General features: G+C 48.5%; 1 protein-coding gene across 13 annotated transcripts in view; it reads left to right on the top strand.

Annotated features, from left to right (window-relative positions):
- The window catches only part of ITPR1 (inositol 1,4,5-trisphosphate receptor type 1), a 348,286-nt gene that overhangs the window by 251,402 nt on the left and 70,616 nt on the right, over positions 1-26,268 (top strand). For all 13 annotated transcript variants that reach the window (XM_060402187.1, XM_027958140.3, XM_027958135.3 and 10 more), the window contains 3 exons: positions 14,901-15,081; positions 17,310-17,563; positions 24,358-24,558. In XM_060402187.1, coding sequence (XP_060258170.1) covers positions 14,901-15,081; positions 17,310-17,563; positions 24,358-24,558 — 636 coding nt within the window. The remainder of the gene's footprint in view (positions 1-14,900; positions 15,082-17,309; positions 17,564-24,357; positions 24,559-26,268) is intronic.

Genomic DNA, 26,268 nt, shown 5'->3' with positions numbered 1-26,268 from the left:
GGCTTCCCACCGGTGTTTCCCTCTGCACTTCTGCCCTCTGTTGGCCTCCCTAATGAGGAGGGCTTTGCAGTCCACTTGACTCTTACTGTCTTGCCGGTTGAGAAAGAAGACGACAGCTGAGTCCTCCTGGAAGTATTTAGAAACCATCGGTTAGCTTTATTATTTCTTTTGGCTGTGCCCTGCAGCACATGGATCTTGGTTACCCTCCTAGGGGTCAAACTTACACCCCGGGCATTGTAAGTTCAGAGTCTTAATCATTGGACCACAAGGAAGTCCCCATCAGTTAGCTCTCAGTATATGTATTTTGAGTGTTCCAACCTTGTTTAGAAAACTCAAGCTGTTTATTTGGTTTCACATGGTTCTTTGCTCTTGGGTGTTAATGTAATTCCTAGTATCATCAGGAAATGGCCTGAGAGGAAGCCACAAGATTCCTTACAGTTTTATTCTATAGCAAGTGGATTTTTTTTTTTTTAATACCTGGGGAGAACTTGATCCCTGAGGTCTGAACTTGGACAATCATCCTGAGTGTCCTTAACGTGGAAATCTATATCCTACTGTTTAAACTTTAAGATGATCCCTAACTGGCTTAAAGTCCTCAACCCACAGCGGAGGAAAACGTTGCAGAAAAAAAAAAAAAAAGAAAAACAAGGTCATGCTGCATTTTTTTGGTAAGCACAGGAATCAACATAGAGATGTTATGTAACTTCTATTTATATCCTCCTTGCTCACTATCTGCAGGCAGACAAGAGTCGCTGAGAAGGGATTTAATGAGCTCTCTGGGTTTGCTCACCTTCCTGAGCTGGTAGGAACCAGCTTGTTCTCAAGTGCGTCAGCAAAGAATCTGCCTGTGGGTGGGCGGCCGGGGTAGGTGGACAGACTTGTTGCCATGGTGTTCTTTAATTCCCCTGTCTCTCAGCCATCTCACTCCCCCCTTCCCTGACTCCTTCCTCTCCCTCCTTTTCTTTTCTTTCTTTCTGTCCCCTCCCCCCTACCCGTCTATAAGCTTGCTTGTTTCTCACACCTAACTCAGGATTCTTGGAGCTGTCCCCAGAAAGAATATTTTCCTTTTCCCCTAAGCATTCGCCATTGTGTGGCTCTAAGACATCGGAAAGGTTTTGTCTAAGGTGTCTTTCCCCTCCACCCTCACCTATTTCTCTTCCTAGGATATTTTTTTTATCACCAGCCCCTTCATTGTAGGCACCTATCCTAGGAGTCTTCAAGCTCAAACAGAAAGGAGCTTTCTTGTAGCTATCGGGTTGCCCATGGACTCGGTGGATTCCATTGCCAGTTACCCCAGAGAAGGAGGGCGGTTGGTATTTCCATCACCCCCTTTGTGCTCTTGGCCTGGGTAGGGTGACGTCTCCTGTCTCATCTAGCACATTATTAAATGGAACCGCATGAAAACAAGAGAATGTGTTTGTCCCATGGTTGATAATTCTTGGAGCTCGGGCAACAGCTGTTACCTGAGGGTTGCAATTACTCAGCCTGCCTTTAAGAAATGAAGAAGTGGCTGCTCTGTCCAGTTCTCAGCAGGGAAGCAGGACTGGCCTTCTTAGAAGCCCCAGGGGTGCCCACCTGCACCCAGCCGCTCTGATGGCTTTGCCTGTGGGTCACATTCTCACCGGAACCTAGGTATTTAAAAGATGTGCTTTCGGGAGGTTATAATGAAATTGTTCTTAGAAAAGAATAAGTAGTTCCCATGAGGACAGGCTTAAACAAACAAATTAAAAAAAAAAAAAAGAAAGAAACTGAAAAGCCAAAACCCACCCCTGCCTTGCCCAAGAGTTGTGCAATCCTTAATAGCAGTAGCCTGTTTGAATAATCAAAGGCGAGCTGACTTCCCCTTAGTAACTTCTGTTAGAGACATCTGCATAAAATATCCCCGGATTCCAGACAAAGAAGGTAACTTTTTTTTCCCCCTCTGAGTAACTGGAGGGACTTTCCCTTTGGAAGGCTTCCAGCAGAGCTAACTTCATGGTTGAGAATATTTTCTCATTAGAAACTAGGACTCCAGTGGCTAGAGTCCTGACATGGAGGCATTACAGACACATCACATGCAAACCCGGACCCAGAGCCTCTGAGAACAACCTCCATGACATCCGTAGCTGGCTGCGACCCTTGGGCACGACCCTCCTGCTCCCTGAGTGATCTGTGCCCACATGCGCTTCCTGCGTCCTCTGAGTTCCTTTGTGAAAGTGTCAGAGCCTCCCTGATGGCTCTCCCAGTTTCCTTTGTCTGGGTTTTACACTTGTCATCAAGATGTCCCAGATGCCGAAGTGGGGAGAGTTCTGTAAACCATCTGACGTCTTCAAGCCACTTGTTTCCCTTTGAATCCAGGACTTAACAATTTTTTTTTGTTTTTTAATTGCTGTTGGAGGAAGCTGGTGCTTCAGTTGCCCTCACCATACGGCATTTGAGAAATGTGTTTTCATTAGCCCGCCTTGCAACACAAGCCTGCAGACTGTTCAGCCCTGGGCTCGTAGCTGTGAAGTCAGGGGCGGGAGCCAGGTTATGAGATGGCAGGTCCACAAAGGATTGTCCTTCCGACCCCACAGTTAATAATGCAAGTGTCAGCGGGGCAGAGCAGTTAACAGTTAACTAGATGGATTAGGGTCAGCAGCAGCCCGAGCCCATCACAGAGGCCTGGGCACAAACCTGATAAGCCTCTCAGAGGCTGGAACGCCACATCAGCCTCCTTCCGCTGGTCTTTGGCATTCGGCGTTTTCCCCGCGTGGCAGGACTTTGAGCTTTCACGGACAGGGACCTTCTGGTTATTGAGTTAAACTTCAGCTGCCGTAGCTGCACAGCTCAACTCGATTTCAGTCTCTCAGGACTGCCCCTCCCTCGGAACTCTTGGGCGTTCACTAAGATAGCAGGTCTTGATGGAGGATGAAGTGGCTGTGAGACAGTCCAGACAGAGGTTACGTGGGGCCTGCCCTCAAGGAGGTTCCAGTCTAGCAGGGGAGAAGGATTGTAAGGCCGTTAACAATGAAATATGTGAATTGAGAAACTTGCAAAGAGGGAAGCGGCCAGGATGCAGAGCATCACAGGAAAGCCATTTAGGGTGGTCAGGGGAGGTTTCGGTAGGGAGTTGCATTGATGCCCAGACCCTAGAGGTCGAGAAGAGACCTAGGGGTGTGAGGAGCAGAGGGCAGAAATGTTCAGACAGACAGGTTGGCATGGGCTTGGCATATTGCAGGAACTGAAGGAGGCCAGTGTCTTTGGAGCATGTGCTGGGGAGGGAGTGGGGGTGCGCGCAGGGCAGGAGACCTCTGCTTGACCCAGGAACCGCACTTGTCATCTGGTGAGCGGCTCGATCGGGTGGTCTCAGCGGCCCCCGCCAAGCCTTGTCAGTGCTTCTAAAGGCTCCAATTTGGCTTGGCTGTGACCTGCTTGGATACATGTCAGTGATGCCAGAGCCATGATCTGTGAAGCAGCACTTAGCGCAGATGAGCGCTGGGCATTCTTGTCCCGCCATCCCCATCCATCTGGCCCTCTGTACATTTAACTCGTGGATCCCAAGGATGTTCTCTGCTGCCATACGGAAGCTCCCTGATGGGCTAGTCCCCAGTGAAATGGGCCTGCAGGTTTGGGAGGAAGGGAAGCCCTGGAGCGTATGCTTCGGGGTTGTGACCAGAGAGGTCATTGGATGGAGCGGAGGACAGCAGGTGACGATCGGACCTCCATCAGGAATACGCGTGCTTGGCTGGATGTTTTGCTATTTGCCAGCCATCATCCTTGCCTCCGGTGGGCCAGGTGTATTTACTTCTTTTTGGATTTTGTGGTCCGGTGGGTGTGTCACAATTGGGTTTCTTTAGAGCAGGGAAGGGAACATGTCTGGTTAGAATACCTACCAGGTGCAGGCCCTGTGCTGGGCTTCCACCATGGTACCTCCTAACTCCCTCCTTCTGGCCTCTCGGTGGCACTTCCCCTTCTCCTTCCTTGGTTACAGATGAGGAAACGGAGGCTGCAGGTTAATAAATGCCGTGTCCACACCCACCCAGTTCCTCCACCAGCCTCATCCATCTGTTTGGACCTGAGTGTACAGGGCATGAAGTCCTTTGTCTGAGTCCCTGCTGCTCTCCATACAAACACAGAGAATGGGTGTGCAAAAGATGCTTCTTGACATCAACGTAAGGCTCAAGTTGGACACCCTGGGGGAACCTTGGTGCTTTTAGGGCAGGAAAAGTCAGTCAGTGTTGATGCATTGGCCCGCAGATACCCAGGATGGAAGTCAGACCAGAGAGCGAAGGTCCTACTCTGTGACCCGTATGTCAATTCTTTCTTTTCTTAATTGGAGTACAATTGCTTTACAGTGTTGTGTTCATTTCTGATGTACAGTGATGCGAATCAGCCATATATATGTATACACACGTATATCCCCTCTGCCTTAGACCTCCCTCCCAACGCCTCACCGTCCCATCCTTCTACGTCATCACAGAGCACCAAGCTGAGCTCCGCGTGCTGTGCAGTAGCTTGCCACTGAGTTCTTCCTTGCTAACACAGATGGAACCCCCAGCTGAAGTGGGAAGGCATAGTAGCTGAATGGCCACCAGGCTCTGGGCGGGGGGCCCACCTGAGCCCTCCTTGGCTGACGCCCAGGGCGTGTTTCTTGGTGATAGAGTCTCTCCAGGACCTCTTACATCATTCTTTTCGGGTCTCACAGTACACATTGGAGGCTCACTGAGAAGGCCTCCGTCCCCTAGTCACAGACCCCACGGTAAGGCTGTAGGCAAGCTGGCACAGGACCCGAGGATGTCACCCGAACCCCCACAGGGCCCTTTGGTTGAATCATAGAGTCACCCCTGGAGGGGACCCTGGCCCCAGACACACACTGGAGATGGATTTTCTTCATCTCTAGTTGAGTAGAGATGCATGGAACGAGATTCTAGAACGTCTCTGAGTGCTTTCACAAGAGTCCTTCCTGGGGTCTCACCAGACTCTTGTTTGCTTCAGTGGCTTCCTTTTGTATAAGCCACACATTGACTTGAAGAGTAACCGAAACACTGCCTTGCTCTGGAAGATTCCCAAGGAGGTCCCTGCCACAGTGTCCTGTCACTTCAGGCAGCTTGGGGTTGCATCTGTCTCCTATCCCGCTGTTGTTTGTTGTCATTGTGGTTTTTCTCTGGAGGCTCTTTTCTCCCCCTTGTCTTTTGCTGGAAGATACAGACAGCTGTACCAGCGCACTCCACAAAAGAAGCCAGCCTCCAGCTTCTGTCAGCAGGTTTGAGAATGGAACACAGAGAAAATCTGGAGTCCTCTTACTGCTTGTCCCTGGGACTTCTAGGACGAGGGCTGTCCTGCCTCCTTGGCATCTCTGAGATTTTACTCTTCACTGTTGCTAGAGATATTACTGCTGACAGTTTACCTACACATGCAGGGGCTTGGTAAGATAATATCTTCAAAATTTTGTTTAGGAAGTGCAGTTTGTTGGTTGAGGTGACATGGAGGAATATGTGAGGTGCAGTCACCATGGGGTGGGGATGAGGGACCAGACCGCTTAGCAGATCAGGCAGATTTTCCTGGCCAGTGCTTTTTCCATGGGCCCTGGAGGACAGGAAAGGAGAGATGTTAAGCTCATAGGTTTCAAAAGAAAAGTGGTTTTTAAGGAAAAAGGTTGGACTTTGTTGCTTGCTAAAACCATTCACCTTGAAAACATGATGAAGATCCAGTGCTTTGGTGTTGGCTTTGGAGCCCAGGCCCTTCCCTGAAGCCCAGTGGCCAGATACATTTGAGTGAGGCCCTCCCTGTCCTCCAACCCCTCTCTTAGACCTTGAACATCAGCCATGAGCAGAAGATGGCCTCTGTCCAGCCTTGGCAGGTCAGAGGAGTTGAAACATGCTGTTTATCTCTGAGTTATCAAGAGATGGCTCTACAGTTTGGATGAGGGAGCAACTTTTTTCAGAAAAATGAAGTGTGGATGTCTTTCCAACCCATACTTAGTTCACTTCTTCGCTTCCTTCTTTATTGTTTTAAAGTTTATATTATTCCTGCATTCATGAACGCTGGCAGCATCCTCAGAGATGCTGGTGAGCTGAAACTTGTAGATGTTTACTGGTTTAAACCCATCAACCCCCTTGCTAAAAAACATCCACCTTAGAGTGAGTAGTCATTTATACCAGGGGTACGTTTGATTCTTAATGTCCACTTCACTCATTGTTAGATTCTTTGCAAACATCATACTTTTCCTGAAGTGTCAAGCATAGTTGAAAATACTAGAAACACCGTTCATGTTGAAAGACTTGGGCCTTTCTAGGGGGGTAGGGGGCGGTGTTTGACACCAAGTTTGTATTCTGCATTTGGGTGTACTAAACTTGGGGAAGTGGAAGCTAAAACATTTATCTCTATGCCTAACAGAAGCTGAGTGGCTTCTAGAACTAGTGAGATTCCAGCTGGATTTTGATTTTTTCACTTCCTTCATTGTGATGGTTATTGGGAAATGCTCTTCAGTGTGTTTTTGCTGTTATTCTGCAGGCCGTCTTGACCTACCAGTCCCAGCTGGGATTGTTTATCTTTGGATGTTTTGGGGACACTAGACTTTGGTCATCACATAACACCCAGCACATGAGTCAGTCCACCTGTCTTACCTGCTAACTTCTCTCCTTGGGAAGTGGTATTGATAGATTCTATGCCGCATACTGGAATAGTTTCCCATAGTAATCGAACTGTGTTTAACGTTATGTTTCATAACTGCAACCTCGATGGACCCCAGCCACGTGACACACACAAGGCCGGTGGTAAGTCGTGCTTTTCAGATAAGAAATCCAGGGCACAATTGCAGGTAAGCAAATTGCCCAAGTTCACCTGGCTGGTTATCAGGGAGCACTGGCTAAAATTTAGGTTTCCAGACTTGCAGTTCTCTGGGCTCCTCTGCCTGAAGCACATGTGTTTTATCACCTAGTTCCTGGTGCATGATCTGTGGGTTTTGATTGTTGTCAAGGGTTTCTAAGAAAGGGATTCAAGACCTAGAGTGATGACAACAGTTAGGTGAATAGTCTATAACGCCCAGCCCTGGCAAAGCTTCATCTAGCAGAAGGGGCTTGTTTCGAAGCCCATCTTCACAAGTGCATCAGGCCTCGCAGGAAACACAGGCATTCACACGTGTTCCTACCACGGCTGTTCTTTACTGTGAGAGGAGTCTGTGTCTGTGCAGCTGAGAGACTTAGGGTGGTAGGTGGGGAAATAGATTATAAAAAGCCAAAAGGTGTTTGGAGTTTGACACACTCCTGCTCAGGGTAGAGGTGCTGAATGAAGCAGGGGAGCTGAGAGCATGGGCTGAGGCATCACACCAATGGGGCTTTGAGTCCTGGGTACCACCACCACTTCCCAGCTGTAGGACTTGGCAAGTTATTTAGCCTCTTTGAGCCTCAGTTTCCTCATCTGTAAAGTGGGAAGAGTGATAACGCCTACCTCCTGGGGTAGTTGTAAGGGTTAAATGAGATACTGTGTCCGAAGCACTTAGGCAGTGCCAGGCAAACCATAAGCCTTAAGTTACCACTCACTGTAATTTACAAATCAGGGTCCCCAGGAAATGATGAAATCTCAGACAACCATGGGGCTTGGAGGAGAACCCCACAAGGTAAACAGACCCCAGGGCCAAGACTGAGGTACGCATGTGCTGGAAGCACATGGATGAGAGAAATCCAGGGAGGAATTTCCAGCATCCCTGGGAAGTGCAGGGATTCAGCACTGTTCAGCAGGTCACATTTTTCAAATTTTTGCCCTTAGCCTGAGAACTTAATTCATTCTGCAGCAGATAAATGAGCACCCAGAGTGAAAGTCATGGGCTGTGTCACTCAGGGAAATGGCCCAGGCAGTCAGATAGAAAAGCTTGTTCTCTGGAACCTCGGAAAGCTCAGTGGGAGAGTTTCTGGACGGTGAATGACTGCAGGGTGAAATGCTTTCTTTTGGGGAAGGAGTCTTAAGCTGTCCCAGGAGTACGGGGACTGCTCCCTCGACCTTCCCCCAGGCCGGGCCTAAATCACATCCACCTTTCCCTTCCTTTATCTGAGATGCTCATAAAGGGCTCCTCCCGTGTCCCTGAGAACTTCACAGGTGGCTCAGTGGTAAAGAATCTGCCTGTCAATACAGGAGATGGGTTCAGTCCTTGGGTTGGGAAGATCCTCTGGAGGAGGAAATGGCAACCCACTCCAGTATTCTTCCCTGGAGGAGTCTGGCAGGCTACAGTCCACGGGGTCCCAAAGAGTCAGACACAGCTGAGCACATACACATGTCCCCCAAATGCAGGCTGGCTGGCTCTGGGTTCCAGGGTACGAAGACTGTCTCCCCCGCCTACCCCCACCCCACCCCAAGTCTCTGAACTCTGGGGAAGATGACTTTTCAGTAAGGTGCTCAGTCACTCACCTTCCCTGGCGTGTGTCCAGCACCTGGGGAAGGCCCGTGTCTCCCGTCTTCTCCCCAGACCCCATCCTGCACAATGTGACCGGGCCATGACCTCCAGCATCTCAAGAAAGGCATGCCCCCACCCTCTCCTGCACACTTCCGGCCTATTGTCTAGCAGAGCTGCCAGTCCTCTGCTGGTCCCTAACTTTGGGTGGCTTCTGGTTTCATAAACTGGGAGGGCTTGTCATAAATCACACTCTGTTTCTTTACAAGAACTTGGCCAGGCATAGTAGGTAGCTGCCAGGCTCATTAAGAGATGTCTTACTATTTTCAAGAGTGATCTGAAAGGGCGGTTTCCTTATTATTTTCAGCTTAAGAGCTCATTACTGAGTCCCGTGCAGCTCGGGCAGCCCGAGGAGGGCAAACTGTGTCCACTTGACATTTATCCCAGAGTGGGAATGAAACTCAGGTCAGGTTTCATTCGCCCAACCCCAATCCTGGTCAAGGGGACTGACTTGAACTCAGGAGGCCTGGTTCTCTGTGTTCATTTTCCGCTCTGGGCCTCAGTTTCCTCCTCTGTAAAAGATGGAGGGCTAGACTAAATGGGTAGTTTCCTAACAGTGTTCTGTGGAACCCTGGAGCTGCAAGGAGAATTCCAGTGGTGAGAGGGGGTCCTCCCTACTCTATCTCAGGCTGAGCAGTTGTGCCTGTATCTCTCTAATACCTGGTACTTACCCCAGTGTTAGGGGAGGGAGGAGGAGCGAGTTTCCTTGGTGGGAAAAGCATCTGGAAGTGGCTGACATAGGGTGCTTCCAACTTTAACAGTCTCTGATCTGTGGCTTCTTTTTTGTGGTGGTGGTTTTTAAACCTGGCTTACAATGGCCACACCTAGATCCCCTCCCCTCCTCTGTCCTCCAGAATTCCCATGTAGGTGGTCACTTTCTCACCTGGTCCAACCCTCAAGCCCCTCCAAACATGTACCCGTTGTCTGTGATGTTGGCACTGGTGCTGGGTCTACCCCCAAACCAGTCTTTGCTTTTGTGGAGTTTCCTGCCGACCCCTGGGGTGGTGTTCTGTGTGATCATTAAGAAGGTAGGTAGTGGAGATAGCCTTGAGCACAGGGGCAGGGAGCCAGCGAGGCTCTGCCACCTGTCAGCTGACCTCTCCCGACCCCAGCTCTCCTGCCTCTAAAGTGATTATGAATGATGGATTTATGAATGATGGTATCTATCTTGACAATCTCCTAAGATGCTGATAAGACAGCTTATGTGAAAAAGGCTTTGGAATCTAATGTGATTTGGAGATAAGCGGGGAGGGGAGGGTGGTGGTGAAGAGAGATGGCCTGTGAGGGTGTCAGACTCAGATCCCTCTGCTGGGGAAGGTAGCCTCTGAGGGTGGCCCCTTGACCATTTTCCAAGGGGAAAATGGTCCAAGAGTGGATCACCTTGGCCAAGCTCTCTAGCCTTCTGGAAGCAAAGCAGTTGCTTTTTCCGCCTCTCTTTTCATTGTGATATGACTTACATACAATCATATGTATAGATTTTAAGTGTAGAGTTTGATCAGATCTGACAAATACCATCAGATTTGGTCATATTTGTTTTGTGTGGCTGCTCTAACAAATTACTAAAAATAACAAATTACTAAAATCTTACTAAATTGCTAAAATCACTAAATCTTACAAATTACTAAAATTACTTTCAGCAATAAATTACTAAGAATAATAAATTACTAAAATCATAGTGGCTTTAGACAGCCAGATATTTTATCTTACAAGTTCGACATGAGTCTTAACCAGACTAAATCCAGATTCAGAGGGGGAGGGGGTCCGGGAGGAGGGAATTTGTTTTCCTGCCTTTCCCAGTTCCTAGAAGCCCCCCGCAGTCTTCAAATTTCAAAACCAGCCACGCTGAGTGGAGTCCTTCTCATATTGCGTCCCTCCACCCTCCTCCTCTACTTTTTTTTTTCTGTTTTGGCTGCACCACGTGGCTTATGGCATCTTAGTTCTCCAACCAGGGATCAAACCCATGCCCGCTGCATTGGGAAGTGCAGAGTCTTTAACCACTGGACCACCAAAGGAGTCGTACCCCTCCTCTTCTATTTTGAAGCACCCTGGTGATGACACAAGCCCTTTGACTAATTCAGAATCGCCTCCCAGTTTTAAGGTCAACTGACTAAGAACCTTAATTCCATCTACGACTTCCTTCCCCTTTGCCATGTAAGCTGGCACATTTATGAGACCCACAGATCAGAGTCTGGACATCTTTGCAGGGCTGGGGGCCACTCTTCTATCTGCCTCACCTGTGCAGCCTCCATCCCAATCGAGACATTGTCTTCACTCCGGAAAGTTCTCGTTTCCTTTTTGGTCACTTCTCACTCACCACCCACCCCGCTGCCCAGAGGCAGCCAGTTTTGCTGTTACTGACGACTCATGCACTACACTGGTTTTATCTGGAAGTGAAGTCGCTCAGTCGTGTCCAACTCTTTGCGACTCCACGGACTGGAGCCTACCATGCTCCTCTGTCCATGGGATTTTCCAGGCAAGAGTACTGGAGTGGGGTGCCATTTAAGGGTTACCTCAGCCCTGCTGGGTGGAGTGCAGTGAGGTTTGGAGAAGTGAAACAGTCTCTCCGTGACTCTTGGTTCTAGGTTTGGGGAACAGTGGGGGAGGGGAGAGCAATTCATTGAAACACATTCGAGGAGGGCGGTGGGCAGGTAGCCATGAAGAGCCTGAGGGGGTGGGAGCCAGTCCCTGCCTGCTCTGGTCCAAGGTCCCACCTGCTTCTGGAAAAATGGTCCAGAGGAGGGCGCCCCCTTCCCCTCCCAGGCCCTGTGAGGCCCTTGAGACAGAAGGAGGTGGAAGGAGCAGGTCTGTGAATGGTGTGCAGGAGCTGAGCTCACCGCCTCTGGGTCACACCAGACACAGCCTACCCCAGGGAGGCGAGGGGTGAAGGTCTTAGCTCTTCTGCATGCCGTGGTTTTCACTTCTCCTGTACAAGGTCCTCTCCTTCCAGCATGTCGCTGAGCTTCCCACTCAAGAGACCTGAAAGTTCTCCGATGTCCTCCCCTTGCTGCTCTGCCGCCCCTGGGGCCCCGGCGTTCTGGGAAGATGCTGTTTGTCACAGAGCCAGCATCTCAGGGGTGCTCCCCACAGGAGGCACGTTCTCTCAAAGAGCCAAGAACGTCTCCTGATTTCCAAAAGGAGTAATAGTAACAGCTTCTTCATCAGAGCAGGCTGGTGGGGGGTGTTAGGTGACAGGCACGGAGATTCACCCATGCTCCCAGCACCTCGTCAGGTCAGCCATCGGGAGTGTCACTGTGATTAGCTCGTTGGATCTTCATAACCATTCACGAAGGGCACACCCTGTTATGATGCCCATTTGGTAGGTGAGAAGATTTGCGTTTCAGAGATGTCGTCACTTTCTAAGGTGACACCGGCTCGTGAGTGATGGAGCCAAGGCCTGCTCTCTCTAACTCTGGAGGTTGTTCTCACCACTGAGCCCCTCAGGTGATGGCTTTGCTGTGGCTTTTTCTTGTGATAGTTGGTTAACGGTGGTGCAGAACCAACTCATTCTGTGGGCACTGTGCTAAGCGCTTGGTGTGCACCTCAGCAGCCTTTCCGTGTGGGTTCAGAGAGGTTGGGTACCTTGCTCAGGGTCCCAGAGCTGGTGGGTAAGGGACCCCAGCCTCAAACCCAGGAGGTTCAGCTGGAAAGCCTGCTCTACTAACCCTCTGTTAAGATATGTTTCCTTCCTTTGAGGCACTGGTGTGACCTCTCTCCTCTCAGTTCTTGCTGCGAGGCATGATGGGGTTTGCCTGTCTTTTCAGTTTTTTGATGTCCAGTGGCCAGGAATCAGCTGGGTCTCCTTTCGCATCTTCTAGCACCATCCTTGTTTAATATCACTTTTCTGTGCTTACTCGTGTCACCGTACTCCACTGTCCACTTTACCATTTCACTGACCACATTTTGTTTACAAAGCAGCATCAAATCCTTAAGGGACTGCGGACTGTTATAAATAACACAAAATAAATACACTGGCCATTGCAGAAACATACAGAAGCGTGTAATCCTCCGTACCTTGCCCTCCTCTCATTTCACCAGAGGCCTCCTTGCACTGACCCTGAGCCAGTGACATCTGGCTGGATGTGAAGCTCTGTGTTTGTAGCAGGTATTGGGTATGCACTGTTATACTTACAGATGACAGATGGTGGGGCTTTGGCTATTCACTGATTCATTTGTTTTCCTGCATGACCAGATTGCCCACAGATGTTTTTTAAGTTGCCTTCATACCATGGGAAGACAAATGGGGCAGCAACTGAACTTCATTGCCCCAAGCAGCCACCTTCCCGCAGAGTCTCCCTGTGACCCCTGTGGCTGAGATGTTGTGTGATGTCTCTGGGAGGAAAATGTCATCCCTGTGTTTGGGTGGCTGTCGGTTGAGGTCTTAGTCCCCCGCACATCTCCTTTTGTTTGTCTGCAGACACATCGGCTCTCAAAGAAGTGAACAAGTAGAACTTGCTTTTTCATGAGTAAGCAATTTTCCAGAGTGAACGTATGTTTTCCTTACCAAGTTTCATGGGGCACATACTCCCTTTTGTTCATTGTTGTTTCTCCTCTAACAGGCATAATGCCCAACTCATGACAGGTGTGCAGTAAATAGTGGGTGGCGGATGGATGGATGGATGAATGGATGGAATACTGGTTGGATGGATGGGCAAAAGAGAAACTTAAAAGAAAATAAAGTAAAGGGCAGTGAAGGGCTTCCCTGGTAGCTCAGCTGGTTTAGAATCCATCTGCAATGCGAAAGACCCCAGTTCGATTCCTGGGTGGGAGTGATCCCCTGGAGAAGGGATAGGCTATCCACTCCAGTATTCATGGGCTTCCCTGGTGGCTCAGTTGGTAAAGAATCCACCTGCAATGTGGAAGACCTGGGTTCAATCCCTGGGTTGGGAAGATTCCCTGGAGGAGGGCATGGCAACCCATTCCAGTATTCTTGTCTGGAGAATCCCCATGGACAGAGGAGCCTGGTGGGTTACAGTCCATGGGGTCACAAAGAGTCAGACACGACTAAGCGATTCAGCACACAGGGGCGCATACACACACACACGCGCGCGCGGGGCAGTGGAGCACGTGAAAGCCTGGAGCTTGGCTCAAAGAGTGGGAGTGATAGAGGGTGACACTCAGAATGATAAGGCCAGGCAGGAGGCAGGCAGGGAGTTGGAAACTGGCATTTGGGAGTGGCTGAAGAGAAAATGGTAAGACCAGGGAGCACAGGTAGGAGCGCTGTATCCTGTGTTGTTCACAAGAAACAGCCTGAGGTGAAGAACAGGGAAGGGAGAGGAAAGGGCAGGAGTGAGCAGAGCTCTGTGGGCAAGTGGCGCGGACGTCTGTCAGTGTAGCATGCGGACCGGTGGCTGGAAGAGGGGCCACAGTGGCTGCAGCTGCGTGTCGGCAGATGGACACGCAGCGGCTTTCGGGGCGGGGGGCGGCGGGCTGCTCAGTCAGGCTCAGGGTGTGCGGGGGTGAGAAGTGGAGGAGTCGAGGGGCTTTGTGAGGCTGGTAAGAGTTTGGTTTTTTCTGGGATTGCAAGCTTAGGGTTACCTTCTGTAGGGAAGTGCCATCTCTCCAAATGGGGGAGGAAGTGAAATTGGCAGAAAGCTCCAACCCGGAGAAGCAAATACATTGTTTGGAGCTTTGTTTTATTCCTCTGGAAATTGACCGTATTGTATTTTTATGTAAATAATCCACAACAGCGTGGTATTTGCAAAGGGGTGAAAAGAGAATGCTCGTAAACGAAGTTGAGACACCATATTGTGTTTTCACATCAACAATGTATACTATTGCTTGCAGTGGGTCCAAGAAAACAAGTGCGTATCCAAGAGGCGAACTACCTGTTAACTGTAAGCTTGTTCATCTCTGCCTGCCCTTTAAGACCTCATTTGAAAACCACCTTTTCTATGGAGATCTTGGGATCACTCCAGACCTATGTCATCCTTGCCAGCTCTGAACGTCTATAATATAATTGTCTTTGTAGCTTCTGGAACACTTTTTACACATTTCAGCATTCCTTACAGGCATGTCATCATAATCTGGTGTGGAGCCCTAGAGGGGCGGGTCGCATGTCTTCCTTATCTGTATATATTCACAGGGGTTTGCAAAGAGGAGGGTTCATAGATGTCCTTAAACACGACTGGCCGTACAACAATTACCAAAAATACATTCTGCTTTCATTGTTACTGGAGTTGATATCTGTGTGTGTTGGGAGTTGTGCTTAGTTAGCTAAAATCTGCCCACCACCCCCTAGCAGGCTTTCCAGGCCGGTATGACTTCTTCAGCCAAGACGTGACAGTTTGCTCTCAAAGCTCCTTGTAGACAAATTCAGGCTGTCGAATCAAGTGAATGACGGTGCAAGAAACAGTGTTGAACCTTGGTCCAAACTGAGATGGGTTTTCAGGTTTTGTGTCTGGCTCTGATCCTCGTGAGGTTTTGGTGTCCTGAGTGGGATTCAGTAACTGGTGTGTCACAGTGTTGAGAAAAAACCATGGTTTTTCCCTGGCAGCACTCCTTTTTCTGCCGGTTGACAGAAGACAAGAAGTCGGAGAAGTTCTTCAAGGTTTTCTATGACCGAATGAAGGTGGCCCAGCAGGAAATCAAGGCAACAGTGACCGTGAACACCAGTGACTTGGGAAATAAAAAGAAGGATGATGAGGTGGACAGGGATGCCCCGTCACGGAAAAAAGGTGAACACTCCCCTGCTTGCTGCTCTGGGCTCAGCTGGATTGTGAACATGGGAGGACCGCTGGTTTTGCTTTAATTTTTACAGGACTTCTAGACTTCCAGATGGATTCTAACTGGGGCTCTCAAAAGAATAAAACCAGTCTGATTGTGATAAAACTCTTCCTATGTAAGCTGGAAGAGTGGCTCAGTGGTAAAAGAATCTGCCTGCAATGCAGGAGACTCAGTTTTGATCCCTGTGTCGGGAAGATCCCCTGGAGGAGGGCATGGCAACCCACTCCAGTATTCTTGCCTGGGAAATCCCATGGACAGAAGAGCCTGGCAGGCTACAGTCCATGGGGCTGCAAAGAGTCGGACGTGACTTAGTGACTAAACAACAGCAACAGCATGTAACCTGAACTGCATTCCTGCTGCTTGGGAAACTCCTAATGTTTAATAAACTAATACTTTCTTGGTCAAACTCAGGGTTTTATTGGCAGGAAATCCACTGATAATCTCTTCCTGTAATTTTCGTTTAATGTCCAAGAAAGTTGAGGAAGATACACACTTTAAAACAAAAGGCATTGTCTACTGCTGCTGCTGCTAAGTCGCTTCAGTCGTGTCCGACTCTCTGCGACCCCAGAGACGGCAACCCATCAGGCTCCCCCGTCCCTAGGATTCTCCAGGCAAGAACACTGGAGTGGGTTGCCATTTCCTTCTCCAATGCATGAAAGTGAAAAAGTGAAAGTGAAGTCGCTCAGTCGCGTCCGACTCCTAGCGACCCCATGGACTGCAGCCCACCAGGCTTCTCCGTCCATGCAATTTTCCAGGCAAGAGTACTGGAGTGGGGTGCCATTGCCTTCTCCTAAGGCATTGTCTGATCCTCCCTTATTCTCTAAAATATTCGAAAGTTCATGAAGCTTTTTATCCATTACCTTCCTTGGAGAGAAGTAGTACTGGGGAGTGGGTAGACTCAGAAATGCTAGAGTCAGATGGCCTTGAGCAGATCTGAGCCTTATTTAAGTTTAGAGCTGAGTTTCTCGGCCACAGCACGTGGCACATCTGGACAATCCATTGCTGTCAGGGCTGTCCTGTGCGTTGCGGGCTGGGTACCAGCATATATGGCCTCAGCCCAGTAGATGCCACTGCGTGTATGCTAAGTCGCTTCCATCATGTCCAACTCTTTTGTGACTCCATGGATTATAGCTCGCCAGGCACCTCTGTCCATGAGATTCTCCAGGCAAGAATCCTGGAGTGGGTTGCCATGCCCTCCTCCAGGGGATCTTCCTGACCCAAAGATCGAACCGGCATCTCTTATGTCTCCTGCTTTGGCAGGTGGGTTCTTACCACTAGCACCACCTGGGAGGCCTGTAGGTACCAGTAGCCCATCTCCAACTTGAAATCTCTCCAGATATTTCCTGTCATCCTCTGGGTGGAAATGGGGTCAAAATCACCCCTAGTTGGTAACCACTGGTGTAGCATGGGGATAAACAGAAGAAAAAGAAGGAAGGCTTACATTTACTGAGTACTTCCTACGAACCAAGCACTGTCCAAAGTCCTTTACATGTGTTGCTTCCTTTAGAACTCAAGTCAACACTGTAAAATAAATTATTTTACATCCATTTTACAGACCAGGAAACTGAGGCATCAGAATGGTAATTAACTTGTTAAGAACATGGAACTAGTTAGTATACAAGTCAGAATCTGAACCCAGGCAGTCTGGCAACAGAGTCTAAAGCCCCTAACTCTGGTGCCTGGTTACCTTACACGGTTAGTGTGAGAATTCAGCGAGGTGATTAATACACATCAAGTGCTTGATGACGGTGCCCCGGGGCTCTGTAAAGGGTTCCATCAATTGTCATACAGTAACAGTAATTACCATTTGCTTAGCTTATGTTGACCCTCTTGGGAACCCTCTCAGAGAAGGACTTCAGTGATGTTCTCCCCATTTTACAGATGAGGAAGCTGAGGCCCAGAGTCATAGGTGTGTGAAGCTGGCACAATCTCTACTACTTTTCCTCTAAATGAGAGCAAGCCCAGGTGACGCCTTAGAGCCACGAGTGAGCTGGCAGAGCCCGACTCAGTTTTAATTCTAAGGGCTGAGAGAAGATGGTGGCATCTTGGAGCGTTTTGCCAACCTTGAGGCGCTCTCTAGTGATCGCAGAACTTAGGTCTCTCTGAACATCGTCTCTGGCATGGTGAATAGCGTTCCCGAGGATTCGGCAGCATTGATCATCTCACGTTTGCGTTCTAGCCAAAGAGCCTGCGACACAGATTACGGAAGAGGTGCGGGATCAGCTCCTGGAGGCCTCTGCCGCCACCCGCAAAGCCTTCACCACCTTCAGGAGGGAGGCTGACCCCGACGACCACTACCAGTCCGGAGAGGGCGCCCAGGCCGCGGCGGACAAGAGCAAGGACGACCTGGAAATGAGCGCGGTCATCACCATTATGCAGCCCATCCTCCGCTTTCTGCAGCTGCTGTGCGAAAACCACAACCGGGATCTCCAGGTGAGGGCGGGGCGGGGGCGGGGCGGACGTGAGGTGGGGGCGGGGCGTCCAAGCTCCTCACAGCTCCACCCAACTTCTCTGTGACTGGTGGGCTCCTCTCCCTTCAGCCAGCCTCCTCCAACTGAGGGCCCAGACTGTTCTTGACCTCCGAAGCGTTTCTCTGTCTCATCTTCCCCACCGTCTCCTCAGGGGTAAAATCTCACGCTCATCTGTGTTGTCGCCCCTGCTCCACATATATATTTGTGATGTGTGTGTGCGCGCACTCCTGTGTCTGTCCGGTAGCCTGCCACTTTCTGATGTTTAGGTACACAGGTGAATCTTGACTTGGCGGTGGCTTGCGTGATTAAATATACTAGACTTACAGAATCTGGTACATGGAAAGTTCTAATCAGTATGTTTCGGTTGAATGAATGAAGTGGTCTTCTGATATTTTACATTTGTTGTTCAGTTGCTGAGTTGTCTCCGACTCTTTGCGACCCCATGGACTGCAGCGCCCCAGGCATCCCTGTCCTCCACTACCTCCTGGAGCTTGCTCAAGCTCATGTCCATCGAATCTGTGATGCCATCCAACTATCTCATCCTCTGTCACCTCCTTCTCCTCTTGCCCTCAATCTTTCCCAGCATCAGGGTATTTTCCAATGAGTCAGCTGTTTGCCTTAGGTGGCCAAGTTTTGGAGCTTCAGCATCAGTCCTTCCAGTGAATATTCAGGGTTGATTTTCTTTAGGGGTGACTGGTTTGATCTCCTTGCTGTCCCAGGGACTCCCATAAATGTTCACAAATATTTGTTGAATGGATGATTCCAGGAATGCTTTGTTCACTTTTTGTTGTTGTGGCCAAGGCTTATTGGGCATGTAGATGATTCTGGATGCTAAGTGTCTCCTGTATTATTACACTTGTATTATAGATGAAGAAATTGAGGTGCACAGGACTCATTTAGGGTATGCAGAGCTCACATTTGAGCCCAGGCAGTCTGGTGGGTAGAGTTTGTGCTGTCCACCACCACATTAAGATAGAGGCTGTTTTCTTCCTTGCAGAGTTTCTGCAACAGCACAGGCTTTTCAGGAAGGGCCAAGGATGGGTTCCAGAGATACACTCTTTGTTCTGAGTGGACACAGATCTGTAGAAGCCGTCGCTCCCCAGAAGTGTGCTGGAGCCTGGCTCCTTGGCCATTACCTAGTTCTGCTGCTGACTGTTAGGGAAAATACTCCTCTCTGCCTAAAAGGGATGAAGCTGAACCAAAAGAGTGTGCCTGAGCTCCTCTAAGATAGAATGTTTCCTCCTAAAGTAAATAGATTAGCAGTGGTAGTTTTATTTGAATCATGATGGTTTGAAAAGAAAATAATTCTAGGCACTTCAGTGGTGGTCCAGTGGTTAAGACTTCACTTCATTGCAGGGGGCACATATTTGATCCCTGGTCAGGAAGTTAAGATCCCACATGCCTCCTGGCCAGAAAACCAAACATAAAACAGAAGCAGTAGTGTAACAAATTCAGTAACAAAATGGTCCACATCAAAAAAATAAAAGTAATAATTGTAGTCCAAACACAGCAAGGGGAAGGTGCAGCCTTGAAATGTTGCATTGTTGACTTGACCCTCCAGGTGGTTTGATGACTTTTCACATGTTGGCTGTGGACAGACCATTTGGTGCCACAGCTAGAAATGGCTTGTCCTTAAAACCTGCTGCAGACTCTCTACCTAGGTAAGCTGAGTAATGAATTTAATTGTTAAACAGTAAGAAAAGTGAGATGGTACTGGATGAAGTTTGCAGTATTAATACCATCTGTACTGATTTTTCGATCCAATGAGTCTGAAGAGCCTGGGCTTTGAAAAAGCATTCAGATCCAAGGTCATCAGCCAGCCAAGTCTGGCCCGTACTTCAAAACGAAGGGGTTTCTGTCAGCCAGGCAGTGACTTCAGGCTCGTTCTCGACTTTGACACCCGCTCATCTCCTCCACTGACATTCCCAGCTTCATCCCTGTCCACAGCTGAGTGTGAGATCTTGGCTGTCAGTCTTCTTTTTCTTGCTTGTTGCTCAGACATTCCTACTTTGGACATGGAACACGTCAACCCTCGACGCACTGGCCTGACGCCTGCAAGCTGAGCTCAGTGGGCGGACAGAGCTCTCATGACCCAAAGGTCAGGGTCTGGTGACTGTCTCCTTGGCTGGCATTTCTCTGTTTGAAGGCAGACTGTATTCGTTCCACCTTCCGTATCTACACCATCCATCATGGAGGAGACAGGCCAAGGGAGTGTGAGCGACACCGTGGGAAACCCGGCTGTCCCACCAGTAGGAAAACAAAGCCTTCAGCTCGACTGTGGCGTGTTTGTGGATGGGGGCCCCGCCCTGCTGCCGGGGTGATTTCTAGGCTGAACTTTGTGGCTATTGCCCTGTACTGTTAGCCTGTACTAGAGTCACTGGTCTCCACCAACCTCAGGCTCCGAAGGAAAAGTAGATTAAGACTTTGCATGTGTGTTGATTTCCTCACCTCGGCGAGGACCTGCTCTGTGCCCTGAGCCAGGGCGATGGAGATCCCCTACCCCCACAAAGCAGGAGCCCCTGGTGAGAGGGAGACGACCACACAGCATGCCAAGGGCTGTTGTTGTGCCACCTTAGGGGTTTTGTGTATTCAGAGCAGGAGAACAAACACAGTGAGCCAGGTCCAGGAAAGCTTCTCAGAGAAGCTGATGTCTGCTGAGTTCTGAACTAACCAAACACTAAACCCCCCTTGAGTAGAGTCCCGTCCATGAACGTTGGAGGGGCGGTCCCGGGGTGCTTGTTTCCCGAGTGTAGCTCTGGTTTCATGGATCTGTTCTTCCTCCCCTCCACCCCCTGGAGCTCCCATCTTCACTGGGGAAGCAGAGGGAGGTCCTCATTGTATGAGTTCACCCTTTCTGGTGGGAAAGTCCTCACAGTTGTTGTTCTGTACCATATCATTGTTCAGTCGTGGCCGACATGACTGAGCCTGCAGCATGCCAGGCTTCCCTGTCCTCCACCATCTCCCAGAGTTTGCTCAAACTCATATCCATTGAGTCAATGATGCCATCCAACCATCTCATCTTCTGTCGCCCCCTTTTCCTTCTGCCCTTAATCATTCCCAGCATTCGGCTCTTTTCCATTGAGTCGGTTCTTTGCATCAGGCAGCCAAAGTTTTGGAGCTTCAGCCTCAGCATCAGTCCTTCCAGTGAATATTCAGAGTTGATTTCCTTTAGCATTGACTGGTTTGATCTCCTTGCTGTCCAAGGGACTCTCAAGAGTCTTCTCCAGCACCACAGTTCAAGAGCATCAATTCTTCGACGCTCAGCTGTCTTTAGCTCTTAGCAAAACTCTGAATAAATTCTCCAAGACCCCCATGAGCAGAAGCACCTTTTCATGAGTCCTTCCAAAACTCCCATTCTCCAATATACTGGTCTGCCAGAAACAGTGGTATTGTGGGAAGAAGGAGTGTACAGTATAATATATTAAAAAAAAAAAAAAAACTTAGCAATTTAACCTTTGAGGGTACCATAACACCAGTAATTTTAAACTGTTTAAGGCTGCAGAATTCTTTGTTTGAACAGCTCAGAAGGTACAAAGTAAAGCATATGAAAGCAAGGCTGCTTTGTTCATAATTGAAACTACAGAGTGCTCGAACTTTGCTTTCTCATCTATAAGAGCCCTGAGACATGGGGCATCCCTGGGGTCCCCCAGGGTTTTGCAGGGCCAGCTGGCAAACCAGCAGTCTGGACCAAGGGTTTAGAAGGATGAAGGTTGCACTCATCTTTACAGACTCCCACTAAGTCAGACAGCCTGAGCTAGTTAATAAAATCGCTCTGACAAGAAGATGCTTGTAGGAGTCTGGCTCTCAAAATGGTAGTTTTAAGCGGGATTCGGCAGCTCTGAATGCCATCTTCTTGGCAGTTTTCTGGATCCGATGGTGAATCTCTGGGTCAGGGTTTCCTCTTGGATCTGAGGGAGAAGACATTTTCACAAGGAACGAGGGACCAGCTCCCTGGTAGAAGGAAGTGCAGATAAGCCCAGAGAGGGAGGGATTCTGGCCTTTTGAAGTTACCCAGAGTTTCTTGTCATGTTTATAACCTTAACTCTCCTGTTGATAAGTGTTCAGTAGAGATAAAGCCACCAAACTTGACTTTGCCAAACGGGCAGTTGCTACCTTAAGCAAGCTTTGTTCACTGTAGCAAGAACCTTGATGGGAAGGACTGTTTTTGAACCATTTTTCCATTGCTTTTGAACCTTCCCCTGAGAGGCTGGCTTTGCCTTTGATCTGGGTTAAGGAATGCAGATCCTGATTTCTGTCCATTGAGGTCTGTTTAAGCCCAGACTTAAATTCTTTGATTTCCTTCATCTTCCCATCCTGACTTGGTCCCTGGCACTCCAAGGAAGACCACAAAAATAATAGGACTTTTCTAGCCTAGGCAAGGTGGGGTGAGTGGTATGTGCTAAGGGTAAATTGTATTCCTTAAGCATGAAAGGTGTTCCCATGGGCCTTGAGTAAGTGGCACAGCAAAAAACCTCTGTTTTTGTAGAGAAAGTGGATGTGAATTAGGAGGGAGAAATTCTGGGTGGGCATGCTATAAAGATCATGAGAAATGGGAGAGGCTTTCAAGAAAGGGCTGCTCACTGTCCTTCCTGGGGAGTCTGAAGCATGTCAGCCTTGATGACTCCCCAAGCCCTCTTTCTCCCATTCATTCAACTTAATTCGGATATTCAGGCAGTGTTTGTGAAGCCCCTGGCCCGAGACAGTCCCTGTGCCAGTTGTCTGTTGCCAGCGCTGATGCTCAGATCTCTTTGGAGTCAGGATGGAGGGCTTTCTGAAAGAAGTAACTTGACACCCCATCCTGAAGGAAGAGAAGTTAATCAGAGTGGAGACAGGGAGAGAGTGACAGACAGAGGGAACGGTGTGGCTGAAGCCCCAGAGATGAGAGAATGAAGGGTGCTTGAAGAGCAGAAAGAAGTTTGTTGCTGCCAGACAGAGAAGAGCGTGGCGGAGAGAGGATGTCCCTGAGCAGAGGTGGGGCATGGCAGGAATGATGATGCAGGAGTTGGGGAGGAAATTGGACCTCGAGAGCCATGCTGTGCGTTTGAGCCTAGGACAGTCTGGTCCTCCCCTGTCCTCTCCCTGAATATTCCTCCACCCCACCGTTGCATGGCATGGGGTTCAGCCAGGCTGTTAACAGGTAGAATCTTCTTTGAGGGACTGGAGCAAGAAATGGCTGTGGAACCCTCCTCTGGCTACCTGTGGTCCTTAGAAATGTAGCCACATGAAGTGCACGTGGTTCTCAAACATCTGTCCTTCCCCCACCCCACCTGGACCTGAATGATGACTCAATTTTTAGACTCGTCAGAAAGGCTTCAGCATAAGGGACTGAGCTTAACTTGGGGTTGGGGGTGACAGTGACGGGTGGTTAGTTTGTTGACAAGTCAAGCATTAAACTTGATTACCAGCTTTTAATCTGTGCATTTATAAATGTTTTAATTATACAAGGAATATATTCTTTGTACAGTGAATATATTCTTTGTACATAATGAATGAATTATACAATGAATATATTCTTTCTATGAAGGCTTTAATGAAAATAATTGTTTGGTTTAAAAAAAAAAAAGGTCCCTCTTCGCTTTCCCACATTGTTCTGAACTGAATCCTTCCTGGCCTTTTCCTGTATATTAAGATGGGAGCTTTGGATCCCTATTAATCTGCTATTTGCCCTTTTTGTTTCCTTAACTCAACAGTATATCCTAGAGATCTTTCCATATTGAAACATATGGACCTGCTTCTGTGTTTGCAACTTGCAATATTAAAGAATGTTGATGAACTATCATTTGTTTGTGTCCCAGCTGATGAGCCTTTAGCCTGCTTCCAGTTCTTCTCTGTCTCAAACAGTGCTGTTGCGAACATCCAATATGTACTTTGCGAACAATAATAGAGGTGGAATTACCAGATCAAAAGTTACATTCACTTTATCTTTTAATCATCTTTTTAGAAAGATAATCCCAAAAGATAATTTTCTGATTTTCTACAGCAAACATATGTAACTTTTGTAACTATGCCCACAAGTATTTGTAGTTAATCTTTGCCTCTTTTTAAGAAGAGATTACTGGAGTCTATGACCAAAAAAAAAAAAAAAAAAAAAACTCTCTATGAAAATAGACAGTGTATTATGAGGTGGTTGAAATTGCCTTGGTTTACTTCATTGAGAAAGTATCTGCTCTTAAGTCTTTTAACATTGTAAGTTTACCTTGAGGATACATACTCGGGCACATGCACACAAGCATACACACATTTATTCACTTTTGTTCCTTCCTTTAATAATGGAAGTGACCCAGCGAGGTAATCCAGATCCCCACCATGGCCGTGGGCGTAAGCCCTCCTGTGACACTTTATGCTGTGATGATTTACCCTCAGGACTACACTCTGCATCCAGCATCCAGACCACACCATCATCTTTTCAATAAAACCACTGTCCTTGGAAATGTCAGAAGACTCTGAACTTAACATGTGGTGGGCAGGGAGGTGGGCTGGAGCGGGAAAGAGAGAAATGAGAAACAAGGGTCTTGGAGGCTGAAGCGGGTTGTCAAAGAGCAGCTCTGCTCCACTGCATCCCATACAAAAGCCAAGCGTTCGTAGCTGTTGCCAGGGCTGCATCCATGGCTGCCCATCGTGGGGGCTGACTCTTCTGTTCTAACCAACGCAATCCTGTGCACCAAGCGACTGCACATGATCCAAATGGCAGGCTGAGTGACCGTTTCCCTCTCTCTTTGCCTCTGCTCCCCAAACCTGGGGACTCCCCAATTGCAGAACTTCCTTCGTTGCCAAAACAACAAGACCAACTACAATTTGGTGTGCGAGACACTGCAGTTTCTGGACTGTATTTGTGGAAGCACCACCGGGGGTCTTGGTCTTCTGGGACTCTATATTAACGAAAAGAATGTGGCCCTCATCAACCAAACCCTGGAAAGTTTGACCGAATACTGTCAAGGACCTTGCCATGAGAATCAGGTAATCCCATTTTTCTTTGAGGAGGTGGGGGAAAAGAAAAAAAGGTGTACCATTTTGAAGCCTTGATGACATGGACTAGTTGAGAAGTCATATAGCGTCTGGCTGTAGACCTTGGGAGTCAGGAGAACCAGAGGCCTCTGTCCAGCAGCGAGGAAGGAGCCACTGGACTTTATTATGTTTCAGGATGTGACCTGATCCCAGGCATCAGCGGGAATCCTGGTCTAGGCACAACTTGATTTGGTTTGAATGGCCCAGCTCTTAACTTTGCTGGGAATACATGGTAAAGTTGGAGGTAAATGAGTAAGACCAGAAGACTGGGCTCTATTTCAGATATTAGCGAAGACACATAAAGGAACCACCTCACAGAAGGAGGTTTTAACTAGAAAGAAGAGCCTTCCTGGACATGAGACCATTTGAAAATAATATGAGGAAAACATACGATTGACGTTCAGAGACGAGAAAGATCTGTTAGCGTTTTTTAAAAATAATTTGTTTCCTTATTTACCTTTGGTTGTGCTGGGTCTTCACTGCTGCAAGGGCTTTCTCTGGGTGCTGCGAGGCAGGCTGCGCTCCAGGTGCAGTGGGCAGGCTTGTCATGGCGGTGGCCTCCCTTGGTGCGGAGCACAGGCCCTAGGTGTGCAGGCTTAGTAGTTGCAACTCCCAGGCTCTAGAGCGCAGGCTCAGCAGTTGTGGCACATGGGCCCAGTTGCGCTGCAGCATGTGGGATCTTCCTGGATCAGGGATTGAACCCCTGTCTCCTGCATTGGCAGGTAGATTCTTTACCACTGAGCCACCAGGGAAGCCCAGGACCCACTGGTGCCTCTCAAGATGTATATTTTTGGAGTGGAACCCAGTAGAGTCATTGCTTATCCGTGACATCATATAGGTTCTGTGAGGTTTTGCACTGACGCTAGAATGAGTATGGTGTTTAACTCAAATTCTAGCTGTGTCCTAGTTGGAGGGGATAGGCCAGTGCTTAAAATAGCCCATGATAAACGCAGTGGCCAGGGCAGGTATGACATGCCATGTTACTTGGGAACCAATGCCAGAACCTTGGCTCAGAAGAGAAGCCTGGCTTACGAGAGGGACCACTCGCTGTATATTGAGAATCTGATCATAGTTGTCCATGACTTTGAGGCTGGCATTTGGTTAGATCCACCTTCCTTTCCAGGTTTCCTGATGAGACAGATGGTATAGTCTGAGTTAAAGTGAAAAGAAACAAACAAACAAAAAATTATAACAGGCTTGGGGGGAGAGGTTTTATCTGACATCTAAGTGAATTTCCTTATAACCTCAAGTTGGCTTTTCTGCCAAACTGAGGTCTGTGCAAAGGACCATACTGGTATGAATTCTGCTGCAAATGGGGATCTTACCTGGGGGAAGGTGATTAATTCTGATATTACGTGAATTAAAACTTGCTTTCCAAGCTCAAGCCTGAAGCAAAAGTGTGCGATATGAAAACCAAGTGATGTAGAGAGAATGGAACACACCTTTCAAGGGGAAACCGGTGCTCAGAACCCAGAATCAGTCACACACCATATTTTCCCTTAAGAACAAAAGCCCACTGCGCTGTTTGGATTAGATGCGGCCAATTTATCAGTTACAGCGCATGGGGACTTTCCTACTGTTTACTGTTAATTCTGAAACTAGAGATTTTCATCTGTCTTTTATTTTTACCACTTTCTCACGGAAAACTTGCTGCCCTCCCCT

This window comes from Ovis aries, chromosome 19, assembly GCF_016772045.2.
Source record: "Ovis aries strain OAR_USU_Benz2616 breed Rambouillet chromosome 19, ARS-UI_Ramb_v3.0, whole genome shotgun sequence".
NCBI classification, from domain to species: Eukaryota; Metazoa; Chordata; class Mammalia; order Artiodactyla; family Bovidae; genus Ovis; species Ovis aries.
The sequence above is the reverse complement of the archived record's forward strand: the minus strand, read 5'-3'. Positions and strand labels throughout refer to the sequence as shown.